Source organism: Octopus bimaculoides, chromosome 5 (genome assembly GCF_046866305.1).
Source record: "Octopus bimaculoides isolate indiv1 chromosome 5, ASM4686630v1, whole genome shotgun sequence".
NCBI classification, from domain to species: Eukaryota; Metazoa; Mollusca; class Cephalopoda; order Octopoda; family Octopodidae; genus Octopus; species Octopus bimaculoides.
Window position 1 is genome coordinate 89,105,725 of NC_142932.1, and position 21,840 is coordinate 89,127,564.

General features: G+C 35.6%; 1 protein-coding gene across 1 annotated transcript in view; it reads right to left on the reverse strand.

Annotated features, from left to right (window-relative positions):
• Positions 1-215: 215 nt before the first annotated feature.
• The window catches only part of LOC106869143 (rap1 GTPase-GDP dissociation stimulator 1-B), a 95,634-nt gene continuing 74,009 nt past the window's right edge, over positions 216-21,840 (reverse strand). Inside the window, exons 10-16 of the mRNA XM_014914719.3 lie at positions 15,257-15,394; positions 12,635-12,760; positions 12,349-12,438; positions 10,998-11,177; positions 9,739-9,867; positions 8,631-8,702; positions 216-5,112 (exon numbers count right to left, since the gene is read on the reverse strand). Coding sequence (XP_014770205.2) covers positions 4,973-5,112; positions 8,631-8,702; positions 9,739-9,867; positions 10,998-11,177; positions 12,349-12,438; positions 12,635-12,760; positions 15,257-15,394 — 875 coding nt within the window. The 3' untranslated portion in view covers positions 216-4,972. The remainder of the gene's footprint in view (positions 5,113-8,630; positions 8,703-9,738; positions 9,868-10,997; positions 11,178-12,348; positions 12,439-12,634; positions 12,761-15,256; positions 15,395-21,840) is intronic.

Below are 21,840 nucleotides of genomic sequence, written 5' to 3' on the forward strand. Positions count from 1 at the left end.
CCACAAATTTAGGACGAGAAGAGATATAGTCAGTTAGATCAATCCTAGTACTTGATTAGTGCTTTATTTTATTGAGCTTTGAAAGTTGAAAGGCAAAGTCGACTGAGGCAGGATTTGACCTAGGAACATAACTAAATATTCGAAGTTCCACTCATTTGTATGACTTAAATAAAAAGTAATGACAATGATGATGATAAAAATAATTACAACAATAATAATTTCTTTTAACTTTAATAAACTGGGTTCATATTTAAGGAAAAAAACAAACAAACAAAACAAAACAAATTTCATTTGCATTGTCTTTTACTGGTTTTACAGCTGTGACTGTACTGTGAAACCATCTTTTCAAATATGCTGTGTCAGAAATTTCCGAGGAAAAAAGAAAAAAGCGTAAAGTGTTACAAGAAAATGGTTAGAAGTATTTATGTCAACCCAAATATACAATGGGTTATATTAGAAAACAGTGTTCAGATTTTTAAAAAGGAAAAATTACGAATATTTCATAATTAGAAATCCATACATCATGTACCGGTGATAAAGTTATATACATTTGCAAAATTCTAACATTTTGTCAGAGAAGCTGTTTGAGTCTCACTTTAACCATTAATACCAGGAATTTTACCCAAAGTACAAGACAAAGAATTATAAAAAAATAGTTCACATACAGAAGCACTTCAAAGATGTGGGCAGAATTCTTGGAGAGTTTATGCAAATAAGTAAAGTAATGGAATATTTTGGATTTTTCTCTTCACTTTTTTTTTTGTTTTAAAAACTAAATATTTTGTCGAAATTCAGCTGCCTTTTATTATCATTATTATTGCATGTAGGGCGGTGAGGAAACTAAGTCAATTATACACACTGTTACGTATTTATAGTGTATGGGAGGTGAATGTGAAAGAGAGAAAGTGTGTGTGTAAGAGAGAGAAAAAAAAGTATGTGTAGTGTTGATTGCCAAAAAGCTAAGTTTTCTGTTACAGTTCTAGTTGAAATAACTTAACATTTCAATGCTTTACACAGCATTAGCAAATTCTTACAAGACCTTTCAGATGAATCACTACCATAACATTTATCAGGCAATGTTTATTATCATCATTAGAGTATTGGACAAAATGCCTTGTGGTATTCAGTTACAGCTCTTTATATATTAGCTCAAATCTTGCCAAGATCAACTTTGCCGTTCCACCTTGTGGGGTTAATACAATAAAGTATGAGTCAAGTATTGGCTTTGATATAACTGACCATTTCTCTCCCCAAAAGTTACTGGCTCTTGTGTCTAGATTACAAACAATTATTATTAGACTGAACATTAGTGTAAATCATATTACAGTATTGTTATTTTACTTAGAGTGTTTGTGCTGTTCAGAGAGAGTCAGCATCTTTTATGGCAGTACATCTCTTTTTGGTTTGTGTCCAAATCTCACCTGTGGCATCAAGAAGCTGTAGCATGCGAACTAAGCATACCCTGGCAAACCATTTTGACAGGAGTAAAGCAAGTGAGGGTAGCCTTCAAGTCTTAAAACATTCATTGAGTTATAGATTGTGCCTACTTTATCATGTACATTTTGATTCTGGTGGCTGGATTGGGTGAGGACAGTGGCTAACCCAACAGACAACAAGGCAGTTTGAATGTTAAGAGACATTAATTCACAAGACACATTAGAAGTCCTGGTCATCCACTGCATCTAGACATATCTCAAACTGTCTTGGCTTCTGGATCAAGACAGGTTTGGAGAAAGGGCGAGGTAGATGTTGTACAATGTTCTTTCACTTAAATCTAAATCAAGCATATACCATAAGATGTCACTGTTGTATGGATGGATGAACAAATCTCATTAGGATCAGTTTTGGCTTTCAATATTCTAAGGGTAATAAAATAAGTACCATTAAGGGAACATTTAATTACATAAACTCTAGAAACTGGATGGAGCATATAATATTAATCTTGAAAGAGTGAGGATTAAAAGAGAACCAAATACCACAAAGTATTTTTGTGTGATGCTTTAATGATCCTGCCTCCTGTGTAAACAACAAAAAATAATAGAAATCTATTATGAATAAATAAAGAAAGAAATCATTGTTGCTACATTCATTACATAGTCATTATCTTATGGATGTGTTTCTTCTGTCATGTGTAATTTTATTTCTTAGTTCCTCTTTGCTTTATTATCTAATTTTGGACATTTAAAAAGACCAAAATAGTAACAACCTCAAAAATGGAAAGAAAAAGAAGAGGGTAGATGTAGGGAATTTATTAATACTGTTTAGAAAGGAGTAAAGAGAGATAGATATACAGTAGATGTGTATGTGTGTGTAAATCATTTTGTGAGAAAAGTTAAGTGGCAAAATATAGCATAATAGCATAAACATGAAAGTAAGAAAAATAACATTAATTCACAGACATTGTTTGTCTGCTGTCATACTTGAACCATAGCTTTTACACACACACACATTTAACATTGCTTGTAATTTATAATGGTGTCCCCCCACTCCACTGTTTTTTAGGGCACAAGGCCGAGCACATTTTTTAAAAGAGAATGGAGGGGGAGGAGGATGGCAAGTTGGGAGGGTCATGCCTTTCCAAAAAGCATCGGTGCTTGTAAGTGAAGCAATATTGCTCCAACTGAAAAATTAAAGCTAGGTTGTAGTTTTCAGCTTTTCAGCTGACCCCTTTGCCTTGTTCCCTTGCCTATCATTGAACAGTTAAAAAAAAATGTGGGATAGAGTTAGAAATAATATTTTATTTTTTTACATGGGTTAGGCACCATAAAATCACTACTTATAGGGAATGTGTACAGTTAATTAAAATGACCACAATATATTATTACTTTGGTCAATTTAATTAATATATTTTATTAGTATTAGAAGAACTATTGGGTTGGTGCATAATTATTGCAGTTGTTTTTCAACAAATTTTATTCAACAAAAACAATAACAATATTTAACAAAAACATCTTTAAATGATGGGCTGACCACCTGCCAAGCAAATGCGAAGCAGTAATTGAAGTAGATGGTGAATATGCTCTGCAATAATCATTTAAAGATGTTTTTGTTGAATTAAATTTGTTGAAAAAAAGCCGCAATAATTATGCACCAACCCAGTAGTTGCACTTAAACTCGGAATATAGAAAGATGATGCTAAATATGTTTAAGGTGTAAAGTCTAATACTTTATCAGTTCAGCCAACTCACCACTCCAAGATAGTTTTTAAAATGTTACTAGCATAAAACAATAAGAATGTTTATTTTTCTTTTTTAACCCTTTAGCATTTAAACAGGCCATATCTGGCCTAAATATTCTTCTAGCTTTATGCTCAAATTGGCTAGATCTAGCCTCTCTCACCTACTCTACAATGTCACTCTGAAAATATACAATTACAACATTGAAATCTCAAAGTTATGAGATAATGCATGATTAATTCAAAACAAAGTGAATAAATAAGCATTACATTTGCCAGAGTAATCTGAATGCTAAAGGGTTAAAATGATTTTCCTTCCTTTCAATTCAATGTCTGATTGTACAATGATATTGTGTATGTATGAAAAAAACTCTCCTCATTTGAAAAGAAGACAGTTTATGTTTGGTTAATAAATAAAAGATGTGTGTGTGTGTGTGTGCGCGTGCACGCGAGTGATTGAATGTGTGTGTGTGTGTGTGTGTGTGTGTGTGTGTGTGTGTGTGCGAGTGATTGAATGTGTGATCCCAAATCTGCATAAATATACTTACACATTTATTATTATTTAGTGTATGTATATGTTCTCAAAAGTGATTTGAGAAAAAAGGCTGAAATTTGAGACAAAATGACCAAATGTTTGACAATGACAAGAGTTAGGGAAAAAAAAAATTTCTTCATGAACCACTGACAATATCTAGCAAATTCCAGACAGTCTAAAATGACTGTACTTAAAATTTACTGAAAAAAAATAAAAGGAAAAAAAAAAGAAAAAGAAAAACTCTCCAAAATCTTCAAACTCAACACAAAATATTTTTAATTTAATTATTTATTATTGTTATTTATTATAGTTTTTATACCTTGTGTTGATGCATTTTGTTATTGTTTTGTTATTTAAAAAATGTTTTTAACTGTTTCTACAATAAGAAAAATATATGAAGTTGTTCTTGTTAATGGCAAGAGAAAAGTTATTCAGTAAAGCAAGACAAATAAAATGGTATTTGATGTCCACGATGATCATATCAAGAAGACGACAGAGGACGAGAAAATGAAGAAGATGAAAAAAAAAAAAAAAAATGAGAACAGCAAGCTTTTTGCTAGTTGAAAGGAAAATTATATGGTTGAAAACTGAGCAACATTTTTGAAATGAATCTGAAAACTGGTAAATACATCAAATTTCCTTTATGTTTATGAAAAATAAATAGTTATCATGATAGTGCCAAATGACCAGAACACAAAGAAAGCTTATTGATAGACTTGAGATCATTTTTTAAAAATACTTTTTCTGTTTGTTTGCTTTAACCAGGAATGGAATTTTCACATCAAGGTTCTTTTTTTTGTTTCTGTTTTGTATTTTCTCCAACATTCTTTCTTTTCTTTCGGCTTGAAATTTCAGAGTGATTAAAGTGAGATTAGTTTCATAGTGAAGTGTGTGTGTGTGTGTGTGTGTGTGTGTGTGCGTATGTGTATGTGTGTGCATGTGAATGTATGTATGTGCATGTGTTTGGATGCGACAGATAACACCCATAACTGAAAAGGAATTTGGACCTGAAATTCTAATAAAAGTTTCCATATTTTTTATGGTTTCAAATTTCAGTTTTTAAAGACCATTGTTTTCCAATCTTACACACACTCACACACATATGCACAAATACATCTCCACCGGATTTTTGGTTAACATTAAAGGTTTATCAGTCTGAAAGTTCGAACTGTACGAAAATCTGGGGGAAAAAAAAAAATACCAAGAAAAAAAAAAAAACCCATAAAACTTGAAATCTGCATCTTTGTTTTGCATCATTTTACTCAGCTTTGTTCCATAGAATTTTCTTCTAAAGCATTTAACAACATCTCAGCTCCAGACCGGACCTTCTCATTTTCATGAGATGTCAACTGTTTTGCCAGATCAGGGATTCCAGCACACATCAGTTCCTCACGTAAATTACCTGCAAAGAAACGTGAAAACAAAATAAAAATCATCGTCATTACTGTTTTAATGTCTACTTTTCAATGCTTGTCTGGGTTGAACAGGACGCATCAGGGTAGATTTTCTACAGCAAAATGGTCTTCTAGTTGCCAACTCACACCTGTTTCCAAGCAAGGCAATATTTTCTCCAAGTCTTGGACAGGCGATTGCAGGCAAACAGCTCTGCTTGTGTGACAGTGATGTTCATTCATATTGAGCTTGCAATATCAGTACAAAGAGAGAGAGAAACACATGGAAACACACACACACACAGATAGCTATATGAAAAGCTTCTTTTCAGTTTCCACCTACCAAATTCACTCACAAGACTTTGCTCAGCTCTGGGCTATAGTAGGAAACATTTATCCAAGGTGCTTTATAGTGGAACTTAATCCAAAAGCATGTGGTTGCAAAGATAACCTCTTAACCATGCAGTCGCACAAAATATCAACATTGCCCATGTAACAAGATTTATCAGGTTTTACTCCTTTATTAGTCAGCCTCCTCTATTCCTCACACTTCATTAATGAAAATCTCTTTTCTATATATTAACAGCTGTAAAACTAAGAATGAAATAATGTGTGATGTCACAAAGACAACACAAACGCTAGGTTTATGAGTGATGATAATAATAGCTGCTTATATAGGCACAAGGGCTGAAATTTGGTGGAGAGGAACAGTCAACACTTGTATTTTACTAATACTTAATTTATCAATCCTAGAAAGACGAAAAATAAAGTTAACCTCAACACAAAGAGCCAGAAAGAAATTGATGCATTTTACAGATTATAATACATTCTGTTGCTCTGTAGAAACATTTCAGATGTTATCAGAATCACATGGGTCAGTGATACTTGGTGTGCACACTTGGAAATTTTTTCCACAAGCCATTCCAAGATCAAAATTGCTGCAAAAATAGCATAGTACTCGATCTCCTTTTTCCTTAAAAGAGGAGTGTTATTGGCAAATGACCAATTTACCTTTGCTCTAATAGTTTCCAATGCTTGCTTATAACTGAGTACATAATAGTAATAATTTCTAACACAGACATAAAGACACAAATATTGGTGTAGGGGATAAAATCAATTTAATCAACCTTGAAAGATGAAAGGTAAAGTTGATGTTGGTAGGATTTGAACTCAGAATTTAAATAGCCATGACTAAATACCAAAAAAAAAAACATTAAAAATATTTTATTGGCTTATTTGGAGAGAGGAGTTGTGTTCATGGCCTTCACAGGAATTTGAAGAAGTGGGATTGATGTGGCTGATGTTCTTAAACAATCAGAAGTTAATGGCTGTACGAGAAATAGGGATGAGGAGAGAATTCCAACGGGCTTGACATTCTGGGAAGGAATGACTAAGAATAAAGTGATGAGTGGTTGAACTGTGGAGTTCAGCATGATATGAGTGATGAGAGGAGGAAAGATGAGGGAGTTAGGTGGGCCTGAGAAGAGATCAACCAAGTCCTTGGAGTAGAGGCCATTATAGTAGTGAGTAGAAGAGGCAGAGTAAGAAGACGACCCATCCATGGATTAGAGGTTAGAGTGTATTGGTGAGTAATCAGGTTGGGTGGTATTCTTTTTTTTTAATGTAGTCTAGGATGTCTGTATGCAGGTGCTCTACTGATTCTGCAACCCACTGTATAGATGCTGCCATCGCCACCACCAATAATAATAATAATAGCTGTTTCTAAGAGGTAAAGAACTGTGAGGGAGGGGAGGCTAGTCAAGACCACATCTCCTAATACAACCCCAGAGAGATGAAAGAATAATAATTATCCCTTTTTTATTCATTCATGTGGGATAGGGCAAACAAGTTACATTTAAAAACGAAGGGAGAAGTGAAAAACATTAAATATGTCTGTATATATGTGTATAATGTTTAAGAGGGGAATACACAGATAATATGAAAGATTGCTATGTGAACTTACAGAATTGTTTTTTTTTTACCTTTAAAATCAAATTAAGGACATGAAAGTTAAGATACCAAACAGATAAGAATTATATAACATCATGTATACTATACAAAGGTAATCTATACTATGTCAGTCTGATGCTTTGACAACTTGGCCACTTTGCTACCAATAGTGTATAACATCATAGCAATAACTTAGATCTTTCTCTGATTTTTATTATTTTCATGTCAAACTAATTTATTCTCACACCAACTCTAGTTATACTCAATGTTTACCAGCCAATCTCTGTCAATCAATTGATACTTCCACTCTTCTGTGACACATCTGGTTCTCTATAGTTAAAAAAATACTGACAAACCCCTTTAGTAATCAAATGGATCAGATCTGTTCACCAGCCATCTGACTAAATGGGTTACAAATCAAGGTTAAAGAGTATGGGATGTTTTTGCATTTCTATGCCAAAATACAACTTCTTCAAGACATTTTTTCAGTTTCCTGTAATTCAGACTGCCTCATAGACCCAGAAGACAAAATGTATTGTCCTAGAGGACAGTGAGGGAGATATGCTGGAACAGTCACACTGACTCATGTGGCTTGCGCTTATGGATAGGCATCTCTGCCCAATAGTGGTGAGCAGTGATATGGTTCGGGGGGCCAAGAACACTGGAGGTCTCCACTACCACAGGCTCGACCATAAACCTATCAGAGAGAGACCAATACTTTGACAATTTGCTTTTCTTAGCCTCATGAGAAGCAGAGCCTAGGCTGGTAATTGAAAATACCAAGATTGACTGAACTGATAAGCACTCTCTAACACACTATACCATTAACCTACTAACACACTGTATCCTACTCTTCAATAAGTACATCTAATTGCTTGATTGACATAAAATAGATTCCACTTCTTACTGTATGGTTGAAAGGTTAGCAGTATTAGAAGCACCCAGCTATAAAAAAATTTATATTTTGCACCATTTACTTTTGGGCATTTTTTTTTTTCCATTTATTTCATTTACTTGTTTCAGTCAGTTGATTGTGGTCATGCTGGAGCACTGCTTTTAGTCGAACAAATTGACCCCAGGACTTATTCTTTGTAAGCCTAGTACTTATTCTATTGGTCTCTTTCAGTTTCTGTCTACCAAATCCCCTCAAGGCTTTGGTCTACCTGAGGCTATAGTACAAGACACATGCCCTAGGTGTCATGCAGTGGAACTGAACCTGGAACCATGTGGTTGGGAAGCAAGCTTCTTACCACACAGCCATGCTGTGTTGATGTACATTTTAATTTGAGATCTGGCAGGAGTTAACACTGTCAGTCATCCTTTGAGGGTAAGGAGTGCCAGAAAAATATCAGAAATGTACAGAACTGAGTTCATAAGTCTTTCCCTAATCTCTTGTGCCTTGTCAAAAGGAATAAATATTATGAATTCTAAAGGCTTAAAACAACAGCAAATTTAAACATCTTCCATACAATTGACCTAGCTAATTGTCTTTCATTTAGCCCAGCTAATTGCTGTTTAGCAAACCCAACGAAATGTTATTAATTAGTCCAGCTAATTGTACTTGTAGCCAGATACTTACTTTGCATGTTAGAAACCATTCCTGCACAAGCAAGAAGTGTACACTGGGTCAACTGTGGTGTAGTTGAAGAAGCTAAAACAAAGAGAAACACAATATGAAATTCATATTAAAAGAAGATATTACAGAGAGAGAGAGAGAGAGAGAGAGAGAGAGAGAGAGAGAGAGAGAGAGAGAGAGAGAAAGAGAGAGAGAGAGAGAAGCAGTCACGAAGAGAAACACTAATAAAAAAAAAAATGGAAGACCATGAAAATTGTTGGCATCTTTTGCTGTTAATCTGCATTTCAAAATGAAAGAAAGTGAATGAAAAAAAAGCATATGAATTCATATGGATACGTGTTGTACAATAGATCAATTATTTCTTCTAATTTCAATACACTGTTTTCAAACAATGTACCATTTTTTATAAAGATTTCTTTGCAGCAATCTTTGCAATGTTTATTGCCAATGTCCATTATCACCATGATTTTGCCTTACAGCACTCTTTCCACGACTGCATGCATCACGTATTTGAAGTGAAAATAACAATCTCATTTATGTCAAGAATTCTATTTCAAGATCATTGTTCATAATTTCCAAATGAATTCTTCATAATTTATATTTTGAAATATCAGTCTACATTTAGTTATATCAGAAAGGATCAATAAAAAAAATGGCATGAAATTAGAGGTAATAATGACATAGTGCCAATTTCCAAGATGTAGGTGCAGGTATGGCTATGCAACCACATGGTTTCTGATTCAGTCCTATTGCAGAGTACCTTGGATAAGTGGTTTTTACTATAGCCGTAGGTTGACCAATGCTTTGTGAGTGAATTTGGTAAAAAGAAACGGTGTAGAAGCACTATGTGTGTGTGTGTGTGTTTGTTGTCCTGTGCACACTCACGACTTGACAACCATTCTTGGTTTGTTTATATTCCCATAACTTAGCAGTTCAGCAAAACAGTCAGATAGAATAAGTACTAGACTTAAAAGCAAATACTGGGGTAATTTGCTTAACTAAGTCTTTTAAGCCCAAGGATGGCTGCAGTTCAATGACTGAAACAAGTAAAAAATAAAAAAAGAAATGAAAAAAAAAAGTCAGAGAACAATACATGCATCTTCAAACAAACCTGCTAGAACGATGGCTCTAGTTAAAGATAAGGTATTAGCAATGATATCAGGAAGTGTCTGTTGGTTCTTTAACAGAGTGGCAATTACTTCTATGAGGTCTGCTTCTTTCAAAGCCATAGCAGCTTCATCTGAAAGTAAAATTATCCACATTTTAAACCTGAAAATAATTCTTAACATAAAAATTACATATTTTCTTTATTCATATATTCTTGTGGTTCTTTTACATTTATTCAAATTCTATATATTCATACATATTTTAATGCTTTCTCTATTTTAAATATATTTTCTTACAACCACATAGATTTTTTATCCATGCACATTTTCTACAAGTATAAATATTTGCAGTTGGATATAACAGAAGTTATATGGTATAGCAGATCAAAATAAATACAAATAATAATAATAATATATATACACACATACATACATGCACACATATATTCATATGGGGCAGTTAAAATATGACATAATTTGGATGAAAATCATATTCTCTCTTCAAAAATTAAGAATTGTCATTGTTGTTGTCATCATCATCATCATATCATCATTTAATGTCTGCTTTCCATGCAGGCACAAGTGGGACAGTTTGACAGAAGCTGAGTGTTCTTAACACCATCCATTTTACAGAGTGGATTGGGTACTTTTTACATGGCAATAACACCAGTAAGGCCATCAAATAGTTTGCAAAATAAAGTCCTTAAACTGAGAGGTGAAGACCTGTCAACTAATGCATATGTATGGTTAAAATATGTCTATGTGTGTGTGTGTATATATATATATATATATATATATATATATATATATATATATATGCGCACGTACATGCACATATACACACAGACATACTTAGTTGAGCCCTACTTAGTCAAAGGGGATTTTAGTTTTGTAAACTGTTGGTAGTAGTGATGGTAGTATTTGTTGCTTGGTCCCAGGTCAGCCCTGATCATGCTGACTCATGATTAAATTGCATTTCAGCTGTGACCATCTCATCATTTTCCTTTGCGCAGGAAATCCAGGACCAGTGAAGGAAATTTGGTTACTATGTTTTAACAGAATGTGCAACCATGTGGAGTCTCCCTTGTTAGTTTGTAGTGGTAGTAATAGTGATCATTAGTGGTGTTATAGCAATAGACGTAGTAGTGGTTTAGAATAGATGTTGAAGCAAAACTTATAAAAACTCTCAGGAGTCTGTCTCTTCACAGTAGACACACACACACACACACACAACATATAGTTGTATTATATTGAAGTTCAATACCTAAAACGGAAGATCCAATTATGAGTGTCAGAGCTATTAAAGCTTCATTCTGCATGAGGACATGTTCAGAAGTTGCCATGGTCACAAGGTGCTGGATACCATCAGCTCGTACAATATTCTTTATCACTTCACCATTTTTGCTGTATTTTATTATCCATGCAAGTAGCCGTGTGGCTTCACCTAGCAATTGAAATAGAAGAATAACAATTTCAAAACAACAAATACATTAAATTCTCAAACATGTTTTGGTCATCAGACTGCTGCCATGCTGGGGTACAGCATTGAGGGATTTTAGTCAATCAAATCGACCCTGGTTCTTATTTATTTTGAAGACTAGTGTGAAGTTGATAGAGGATAAATTTTCTCATAGACTTGCACCAAACAGTCTGGCATTTATTTTTGACAGCTGTGTGATCTGAGGCAACATAGAATAAAGGTCCAGTTCAGAAACAAAATAAAACTCCAGCAGTAAATTTTATGTTATGACCAGTACCTTGTTCACTAGGCTATTTTGTCATTATGGAGTCTGTTTTTCTTTAAATCTGTTTAAGCCAGTTCAGTTATTTTGCTTTTGTATTTGGTTTGCAAGATTCTTGATGCGAACTTAGGTGTTGAAACAGATTTTGTCATATCTTGATTGGATCATTATGCCAATAATAAACACATGCATTGGTTCAATTTCACTTCTTTAATATTGGTTATTTATTGGTTAGCTATTTAACCAACTAACCATTAAATTGTCCAGTTAGTCATTTGGTAAAACAATCAATCAATTGTGTTTGTCAAAGTTTTTTCGTTGCCATTCTTGACCCTCTCTACTCCAAGTCAGCTTTAGGTAGGATTAGAGAAGGCATGTCATTGAAGAGGTCACAAATGGTGATGAAAGGACTTTAGCAAACACAATCGACTGATTGATTAACCAAATGAAGTGAAATTTAACTAACGCATAATGACCTACTGAGATATTACAGTTCAGCTGTGATTCAGTGAATATTGAAAGTGGTAGCTTCATGCATCATCATCATCATCGTTTAACGTCCGCTTTCCATGCTAGCATGGGTTGGACGATTTGACTGAGGACTGGTGAAACCGGATGGCAACACCAGGCTCCAATCTGATTTGGCAGAGTTTCTACAGCTGGATGCCCTTCCTAACGCCAACCACTCAGAGAGTGTAGTGGGTGCTTTTACGTGTCACCCGCACGAAGGCCAGTCAAGCGGTACTCTGAGACACATTCTCAGAACTGATAAACAACAGTGGGAGCAATAGCAGAAATTGTGATATCAACAGTAGCAACAACAATGATAACAGCAATAGTAGAAACAGTATTAAACATCTAAAAGATACTGACCTTTCACTCCAGCATGTTCTTCAACATTACACCACTCAACTAATTTAGGTAAGAAGACTTTATCACGGCCAAGAAGTTTAGCAGTTTCTTCTGAAGTGGAGGTAAAAAAAAAAATAAAGAGGATGATAATGTCAATCTTTGTGGTTAATAATATTATAACCAGAATATCAGAAAAATTGCTTTGCAGAATTTGTTCTAGTTCTTTACATTCAACTTCGCCTTTCATCTCTCCATCACCACCACTCTCATCCTCACCAATGTCAGGAATTGCATATAATTAACTTACCTTGGTTGTCAACTAACATTCGTAGAGCTCCTAACAGTTTGAATGTCACAGCTAGTATAGGGGTGGAAGAGAAGCTGAGGAGAACTTCGACAGTGCCAGCATTGACTAGTTTAGTTTTATTGGTTACTGTAACAGAAAACAAGAACAACAACACTCAGAAAGTAACACAGTCAGATGTTATTGAATGATAAAATCATGTCGGCAATGATTTACACCTTTCAAATTCACATCAAAAGAAATGCCACAAGGTTACTTGACATATTACTATAAATTGTAACCAAAAGAAAGACATATTGGAAAGTCTAGTCCAGAGTGCAATATGCTTGGGAAAAAAAAATGCTTCATGTTCTCTCTTACCTGGCAACCATGATTTTCTTATCTCTCCTTTTCTCATTGCCCATGTTGTGTTCATCCCCCAGGCCATGCCTGCTGCTATGGAGGTGCATTGAATGGCATTGTCCCACTATTCAATGGTGCACCTCAGATTCACAGTGATGCACTTATTTTGAAACTCCAGTTTAGCATTATTACAAATTACTACCCGTCCAGAGCATTCTGAAGCACCTCCAATCACTAAAGTCTGGTGATAAGCCTGCCTCAGGCCTCACATAAATCCCTACACTTAAACCTTTCTTCCTCAATGTGCCAATCCTTGTGATCTCTCCACTGTACGTATGTATCTTGCAGCAATCAACTTGCAATTGTTCAATGGTGATGCTAACCATGTCAGCCTCAACCAATCTTGGAGGACATATGAAAGACATGAGCACAACTCCTTTCTTCTTCTGGACTAATTTAATCAAGATAAAAAAAAAAAATCTTCTCCTGTATATGATACTAGTCTCTCTCTCAGGTAGCATTTATGGATAGTCCAATATCTATTATGTATTTCTGAACTAATTTGAATTATGTGTGTATAGGGGGAGGAGGAAGGAATTTCTGCCCTCATGCCTCATTCTCTGACATGTCAAACAGCTCTCCCAATTCTCCTCCCTAACACACACTCATTGGTGGGACTACTCAGCTGCTGTAGTCAGCTGAGAGCATATTTGGCACATATTACATCCCCTCCCTCCCCTCTCCCACTGGAATCACTTCCATTTCTCATTATCATCCTCACCCATACTATTTCCACAAATCAACTCCTGCCTGTGCCTTCAGCCACTGCTCTCTCTTTATCTCTCTATACTCCATTCATAACATCTCTCTTATCTGCTATCATTCTCAATGCTCTCCCAAGTCTAAAATTATATCCCACTTACTATAGCCCCCTTATGTTCCTTTATAACTCCCTTTCCACTGCTCCTACACCTTACACATCATTCCACTACCTTCGGATTTATTCTCCTTTCTGAGCCACTTCTATATCTCCTTCCTTACCCATCTCCATACCAATATTTCTCTTCAACTGCACCTTCACATTTGTTTATCACTCACTACATTCACCTCTACCCTCATCTTTAACCACCTGTTACTCAACCTTTGCACCCTTATGGGAGTATCCTCATACTCCTCCCCTTCCATGACCAACTGTCCATATCCCCTCATGTTCATTTTCTTGTACCATGACAGATTGCGCTGGTACTCCATTACTACCTTCTTTTTATCCCCTTCAGCTATCTATCTCCTTGTCCCTCAGTCTTTCAACACCTATAATAAGCCACTCACCTCCATATTTTCCTCTTAAATATTCCCCTCTTAGTAGTGGAAGATTTTCTCTTTTTCTTTTCCCTCTGCTCTTTTTTTTGTCTTGCAAGTTACACAGCAAACTCACTAGTGCTGGTGGCATATAAAAAGCATCCTGTCACTTTGTAAAGTGACAGGTATTAAGAAGGGCATTGAGCCATAGAAATCATGCCAAAGCTGAAAATAGAGCCTGATGCACCCTTGCAGCTTGCCAGATCCTGTCAAACTGCCCAACCCACCTGTGCCAGCATGGAAAGTGGATGTTGAATGATGATGATGAAGATGATGGTAATGATAGTGATATGTAGAATTAAGTAACTTGCCTAAACAAACAATTCACCCCTACTTTGATATGAACTCAACATTGTATCCACCTGATCATCTTATTATTACTTTAAAATGAAAATGCACAGGGGCCTAGCAAGTTGTTACCCAGTAAAGTACAATGCCAGTTTGATATTGCTTCAAGTATATACAACTACTACATATAACTTGTACATATAATCAGAACATATATCTTGGATAATTAATAAATATAAATATTACAGTACATAGAATTAGTAGCTATAGCACGCACATGCACACACACAATTAGAAATTAGAGCATATAGCTAGTACATGTAATTAGTAGTTATAACTAGTTTATATAATTAGTATATATAACTAGTATGTGTAATTAAAACTATATACTAGTTATTAACTAACATATAAGTTAATAACTAGTATATCTAATTAATAGATATAACTATTACATTTTATTAAATATAATATAATATTATAATATATATAATATATAATATATAATTATAATATATTATTATATATAAAAATTATAATTATAATATAATATTATTATATATAAAAATAATACACCTCATTATTTTCCTCTCACAAGACTCTTGAAAGATAACTGAAACCTTGAAAATGAGAACTTACAAGGAATAGCAAGGTTCCTTAAAGCACTTAGTATTGCATGAAGTAATGGTATGTTTGGTTCTTTACGGTCTTGTTGCTTGAGTAAATTTAACATTTTTGTAACAACGCCTTCTTCCACCAACAATAAGCAATGTTCATCTAAAACAAGAAAAATAATTACATTGACTGCTGAAATTATTTTACTGACAATAATTCTGGCAAAGTTTCCATTGGAATTTCTTTCATAATATTTATTTATTTAATCTGTCAATAATATCAAAACGAAAATTCAATGATGGCAGCCTTAAACAAATAAACAATATTATCAATCACAACAAATTTATTCTATATATGTGAACATGTACATACCCAGAAATAAGGTGCATGATGACGGACTGAAATCAAACTGTGTGTGTGTGTGTGTGTGTGTGTGTGCGTGTGAGAGAGAGAGAGAGAGAGAGTGGTGTGTGTGTGTGTGTGTGTGTGTGTGTGTGTGTGTGTGTGTGTGTGTGTGCATGCATGTTAACATATAATCTTAACAGATTGAAAAATAATCATCTTAATAACTCTCTGACATAGGCACAAGACCACAAATTTGTAAGGATGGGTTAGTTGATTAAACTAAGCTCAGTACTTGACAGATAGTTTATATTGACACTGCAAGGATGAAATGCAAAGTTGACTTTAGCAGGGTTTGAACTCAGAATGTAAAAGGCTGTAAGCAAATGCCACATGGCATTTCATTGGATAATCTACTGATTCTGCCAATTCACTACCTTTAATCATAATAACAACAATTCAAGTCAGTGTGTCACTGGTTTACTGAATATGAACATTAGTTTTGTTAGTTTACAAATAAAGATTCTTATTTTGGATTCAGTCTTGGAGCCTGTACATTTATCAAAGAATTAGGCACCATATGATGAATCAGATCCCATATGATGATTAAGCTGTTTGAAATGTAGTGCAGATATAAATATATTGTAAATATTCACTCTAAAGATGTGGTTTGATAAATTATAATTGTAACAGCATTGCTCTAAGATAATTTTATAATCATAAAAAAGTAGAGAGAAGGATTATGATGTCAATCCAATCGACACCCCAGTACTCATTTTTTAAAGCCTGCTACTTATTCTATTGATCTCTTTTGCCAAATCACTAAGTTATGGGGAACATAAATACACCAACATTGGTAGTGGGGAACAAACAGACAGACGCACATAGATATAGGACAGGCTTCTTTCAGTTTCCATCTACCAAATCCACTCACAAGGCTTTGGTCGGCCTGAAGCTATAGTAGAAGATAGTTGTCCCAAGTGCCATGCAGTGGGACTGAACCTGAAACCATGTTGTTAGGAAGTAAGCTTCTCATCACACAACCATGTCTGCATTGTAAATTTTGTAAAATTATTTTTTTAATATTTTTTTTCTATTCACAAAACTTTTGGCTCTTGAATTACTTTTGTAATTTTCTGCCAATTAATATATTCTTTTATTCTTTTACTTATTTCAGTCATTTGACTGCAACCATGCTGGAGCATTGCCTTTAGTCGAGCAAATAGACCCCAGAACTTATTCTTTGTAAGTTGGAGAAAGACAGCAAAAACCGAGCTGTAATTCTTAGCAACTGTTTTTTTTTTCTTTTTTATTTGTTTCAGTCATTTGACTGTGGCCATGCTGGAGTACCGCCTTTAGTCGAACAGATCGACCCCCAGGACTTATTCTTTGTAAGCCTAGTACTTATTCTATCGGTCTCTTTTGCTGAACTGCTAAGTTACGGGGACGTAAAATGACCAGCATCAGTTGTCAAGCGATGTTGGGGGGGGGGGCAAACACAGACACACAAACATACACACACACATATATACGACAGGCTTCTAAATCCACTCACAAGGCTTTGGTTAGCCCAAGGCTACAGTAGAAGATACTTGCCCAAGGTGCCACGCAGTGGGACTGAACTCAGAACCATGTGGTTGGTGTAAGCAAGCTACTTATCACACAGCCACTCATGATATATACTGAGAAAGTATGTGTGGTTTTAATATGCATTTTATTAGAAATTCAACAGCTGCACATGGAAAAACCAATGGTGGCGATGATGATGATAATTATGGATTACTAAATTAAAGATAGTGATGTGGAGATTGAATATTTAATGATAACTCGCAAGGAATGAAGCCAGTATGCTCCGTTGGATGTGTAATGTCAATGTGAATACCCGTCAGAGTGTAAGTATCTTGAGAGAAAAGCTGAACATTAGAAGCATCAGTTGTGGCGTGCAAGAGAGACGATTGCGCTGGTATGGACATGTGGTGAGAATGGAGGAGGATAGCTGCGTGAAAAAGTGCCACACCCTAACAGTTGAGGGAACCCGTGGAAGAGGTAGGCCCAGGAAGACCTGGGCTGAGGTGGTGAGGCAAGACCTTCGTACATTGGGCCTCACCGAAGCGATGACTACTGACCGAGACCTTTGGAAATGTGCTGTGCGTGAGAAGACCCGGCAAGCCAAGTAAGATCGTTGCCAGTGCCCCTGGACTGGTTCTTGTGCGGGTGGCACATGAGATGCACCATTTTGAGCGTGGCCGTTGCCAGTACCGCCTGACTGGCTCCTGTAGGATTTTCGAGCGAGATCGTTGCCAGTGCCCCTGGACTGGCTTGTGCGGGTGGCACATAAAAGACACCATTTCGAGCGTGGCCGTTTTCGTGCGGGTGACACGTAAAAGCACCCACTACACTCTCTGAGTGGTTGGCGTTAGGAAGGGCATCCAGCTGTAGAAACTCTGCCAAATCAGACTGGAGCCTGGTGTTGCCATCCGGTTTCACCAGTCCTCAGTCAAATCGTCCAACCCATGCTAGCATGGAAAGCGGACGTTAAACGATGATGATGATGAACTGTGGATTACTAAATTAAAGATAGTGATATGAAGACTGAATATTTGGATGTTTCTTGTCTCATACTATAGTGAGTATAACTGACTACATGTGTGTGTGCACATCTGTGCATGAGTGTTTTTTGATTTCTCATGAATGTGTGAATAAATGTGTGTATGCATGTGATCATATCATTGTGGCTATTGTTACTACAAGACAGCTTAAAAGGTTGAATTTAATTGGCCTCAGATAAAGAAAAAAAAAAAAAAAAAAAACAAGATTGTCAAGTCATCATTTCATACCATTAGAAAAGAAAATTGCATCAAGAACTTAATACACTAAACAAATACCAGTGAATCATCAGTTTAGAGGGTTAGCATCAGTTCCACACCCAAACAACAGCAATATAACAAATTATATTTTAGTGAGTTTCAGTTTTCAAAGAAAATTTTTTTGTAGAAAACTACTTTTTGCTGTTGTTGTTCAGCCCAAGGTCAGCTCTGACTGAGAAAGATTTATGAAAGGCATTGCAGCCATGGGAATCCTATCATTTTTTGTTCTAGGTATCATGTATCTGAGATTTCATTATCCAATGTGTCCTTTTCCTGAGACAGAAAGGCGTTGTTTGAGGTAGATTTGGTTACTATACCAAGTAGGTCAAATGACCATATAGAGGTTTCCTTTGGTGGTGATGGTAGTGGTGAGAGTGAGGACAATAATGCTGCTGCTTCTGTTGATGATGATGATGATGATGATGATGATGATAATAATAACAAGTCTGAGCAGATTTAAAGCTCTGAATGAACTGAATCATTGGTTAGAACAGAAGTTCTGAAACTGGTGCCATAGTGTACTACTGCATTGGTATACCATAAAGGGCTTCTATGGGTACCACAGATTTTTAAAGATTTAATTTAATCATCTTTATCATTTTAATGTCCACTTTTCCATGCTTGCATGGGCCAGATGGAATTTGTTGAGGCAGGCTTCCTACAGCTGGATGTCTTTCCAGTTGCCAACCCTCACCTGTTTCTAGACATATTTTCACAGAAGATTGGAAATGAAGGACACCACCTGCACTATAGTGACACTTGTTTACAACTGTCATGTGATGGCACAAGGCCAGTAATTTCAGGAGAGTGGGTAAGTTGATTACAATAACTCCAGTGCTCAGCAGGTGCTCATTTCATCGATCCTACAAGGATGAAAGGCAAAGTCAATCGCAGCATAATAATAATAATGATTTCTTTCTATTTTTTCAAAAAATTATGGTTTAATATTGAATATAACTGACCATTCCTTTTCCCAAAATTTGTGACCTTATGTCTCTGCCAGAAACTAATATTATCATTAATCATTATTATTATTTTGTTGCGTCTGGGGAGAGTCATTCTGTTTTAATGCCTTATTAATTAACACACCAGTTCGATTTGCACTCATTTACTTATTTTTTATTTTTCCCAAAATTGCTTCTTGCAATCTCTTCAATATCTGCTGACTTTGTTCATTATCAGAGCTGTGTGTCAGCATGCATGTGTATACACATATGTATGTATGATGTATGTGTGTATGTGCTTGTCTGTCTATATTACCCATGTACCTATCTGTTTATCTACATATCCATGTATCTACCTATATATATATATATATATATATATATATATACCTTCTATGTGTATCTCCTATTTAGTAGGGGGATGTTAATTTATGAGGACGTACTCCTGTATTTGTATCAGTGATGGGTCCTTCGGGTGCTTGGATTGTTGTTATTATTATTATTATTATTATTATTACACTTGTTGTTAAGATGGCAAGCTGGCAGAATCGTTAGCATGCTGGGTGAAATGCTTACCAATATTTCGTCTGTCACTACATTCTGAGTTCAAATTCTGCCGAGGTTGACTTTGCCTTTCATCCTTTCAGGGTTGATTAAATAAATACCAGTGAAACACTGGGGTCAATGTAATTGACTTATCCCCTCTCCTAAAATGGCTGGCTGTGTGGCAAAATTTGAAACAATTATTATCATTATTGTTAGGTGACAAGCTGGAAGAATCATTAGCTTGTGGGGCAAAATGCTTGTCTGTCTTTATGTTCTGAGTTCAAATTCTGATGACGTTGATTTTGCCTTTCATCCTTTTGGAGTCGATAAATTAAGTACCAGTGAAACACTGGGGTTGATGTAATCGACTAGTCCCCTCCTCCAAAATTTTCAGGCCTTGTGCCAATAGTAGAAAGGATTATTAGCATGCCAGGCAAAATGCTTAGCAGCAGTTCATCTGTCTCTATGTTCTGAGTTTAAATTGCACTGAGGTTGACTTTTCCTTTCATCCTTTTGGGGTTGATAAAATAAGTACCAGTTGAGTACTGGGGTCGATGTAATTGATTTTACTCTCTCTATCGAAATTGCTGGCCTTGCACCAAAAATTTGAAACCATTATTATCATTATTGTTGTTTTTAAATTACATTTGCTGAAAGTTGTCCCCATCTGAGTTCTTGTACTTATGGGTTTTAATTGCTGTGGTTAGTAGTTCACTTTTACTCCACCTTGTTTAATTACATGTGAAGCAGTCATGGCTCCAAATGTCTATTCCCATCTATTTTCATTGTCCCCCCCCCACTGTCTCTTTCATTTCACCAGCATCCTCATCATCACCACCAACGTCATTATCATCCCCTCCTGTCACTGCTGCTTCTGTCACGATCCTCCCCACTTCACTGCTACCAACATTTCTTCTTCTTCGCTGCTGCCGTTGCCACTGAGAGTTAGTATGTGGTCACTCCATATGCTAGAAATAGCAGTCCAATCTCTCTAAAATTATACCTTGTCATCTAGAAAAGGAAGGACAAATTAGATAATATAACCAATGCCTGTGTGCAGGGCAAGGTTGGAATGTCTTTGATCATAGATCTACTCATTCAAGGCTAGCTTAGAGCTAAGCAACAGTCACCATAATCTTTATACATTTGATATTTCAAACTAGATGCTTGCACGACCATAACTGCTTTAATGATCATTAGTGTTCAAAGCTCATTAATACTTACATAATCATTTGTGCTCTTATGATCATTAACGCCTAAATAATCAAAGGTCCAAACTTTGAAGTTTGCAGAGTTATATGCCCAGGAATGCTATTGATGTTGTGTGCCTGAGCACATAATTCTGCTAACCTAAAGCCAATGAGGAAACTTCTATGTGATCACTCAATTTACAAGAAACAGCAGCTAAATCTCTATTAGATCACACCATATCATTTTACAAACGGAAAAACACACTGGATAATGTAGCCACACATAGGTACTTTGAATGAAAGATAAAATAGTCAAAACCAGAGCATATTTGATCACAAGTTGGTTTAACAAAGTCTGATCTAGTGTTAAGCAACAATAGCATCAATTCTACTTGCCTCAGTTTGGATAACTGACAGAAAACAGATTATATGTCTGTTTCATTTGACTTAAGAATTGGTAAGCTGTAGGAACTATTGCTTGCAGAGGTATAATGGCCAAATAGGTAATATATTGGATTACTTGTTCATGGGTCAGGAGTTCAAAACACAGCAGGAGTTGTGTCTCAGGTCAGAATACTTCAATCTAGAAGACCTCAGTTCATTACCAGACTGGGACGAAGTACTGAAGGATGATCTCAGGACACTGTACCTTATGAAGGAGATGACAAAGGACTGAGATATCTGGCACCTTGCTATACTCAAGAAGATCTGTTTTCCAT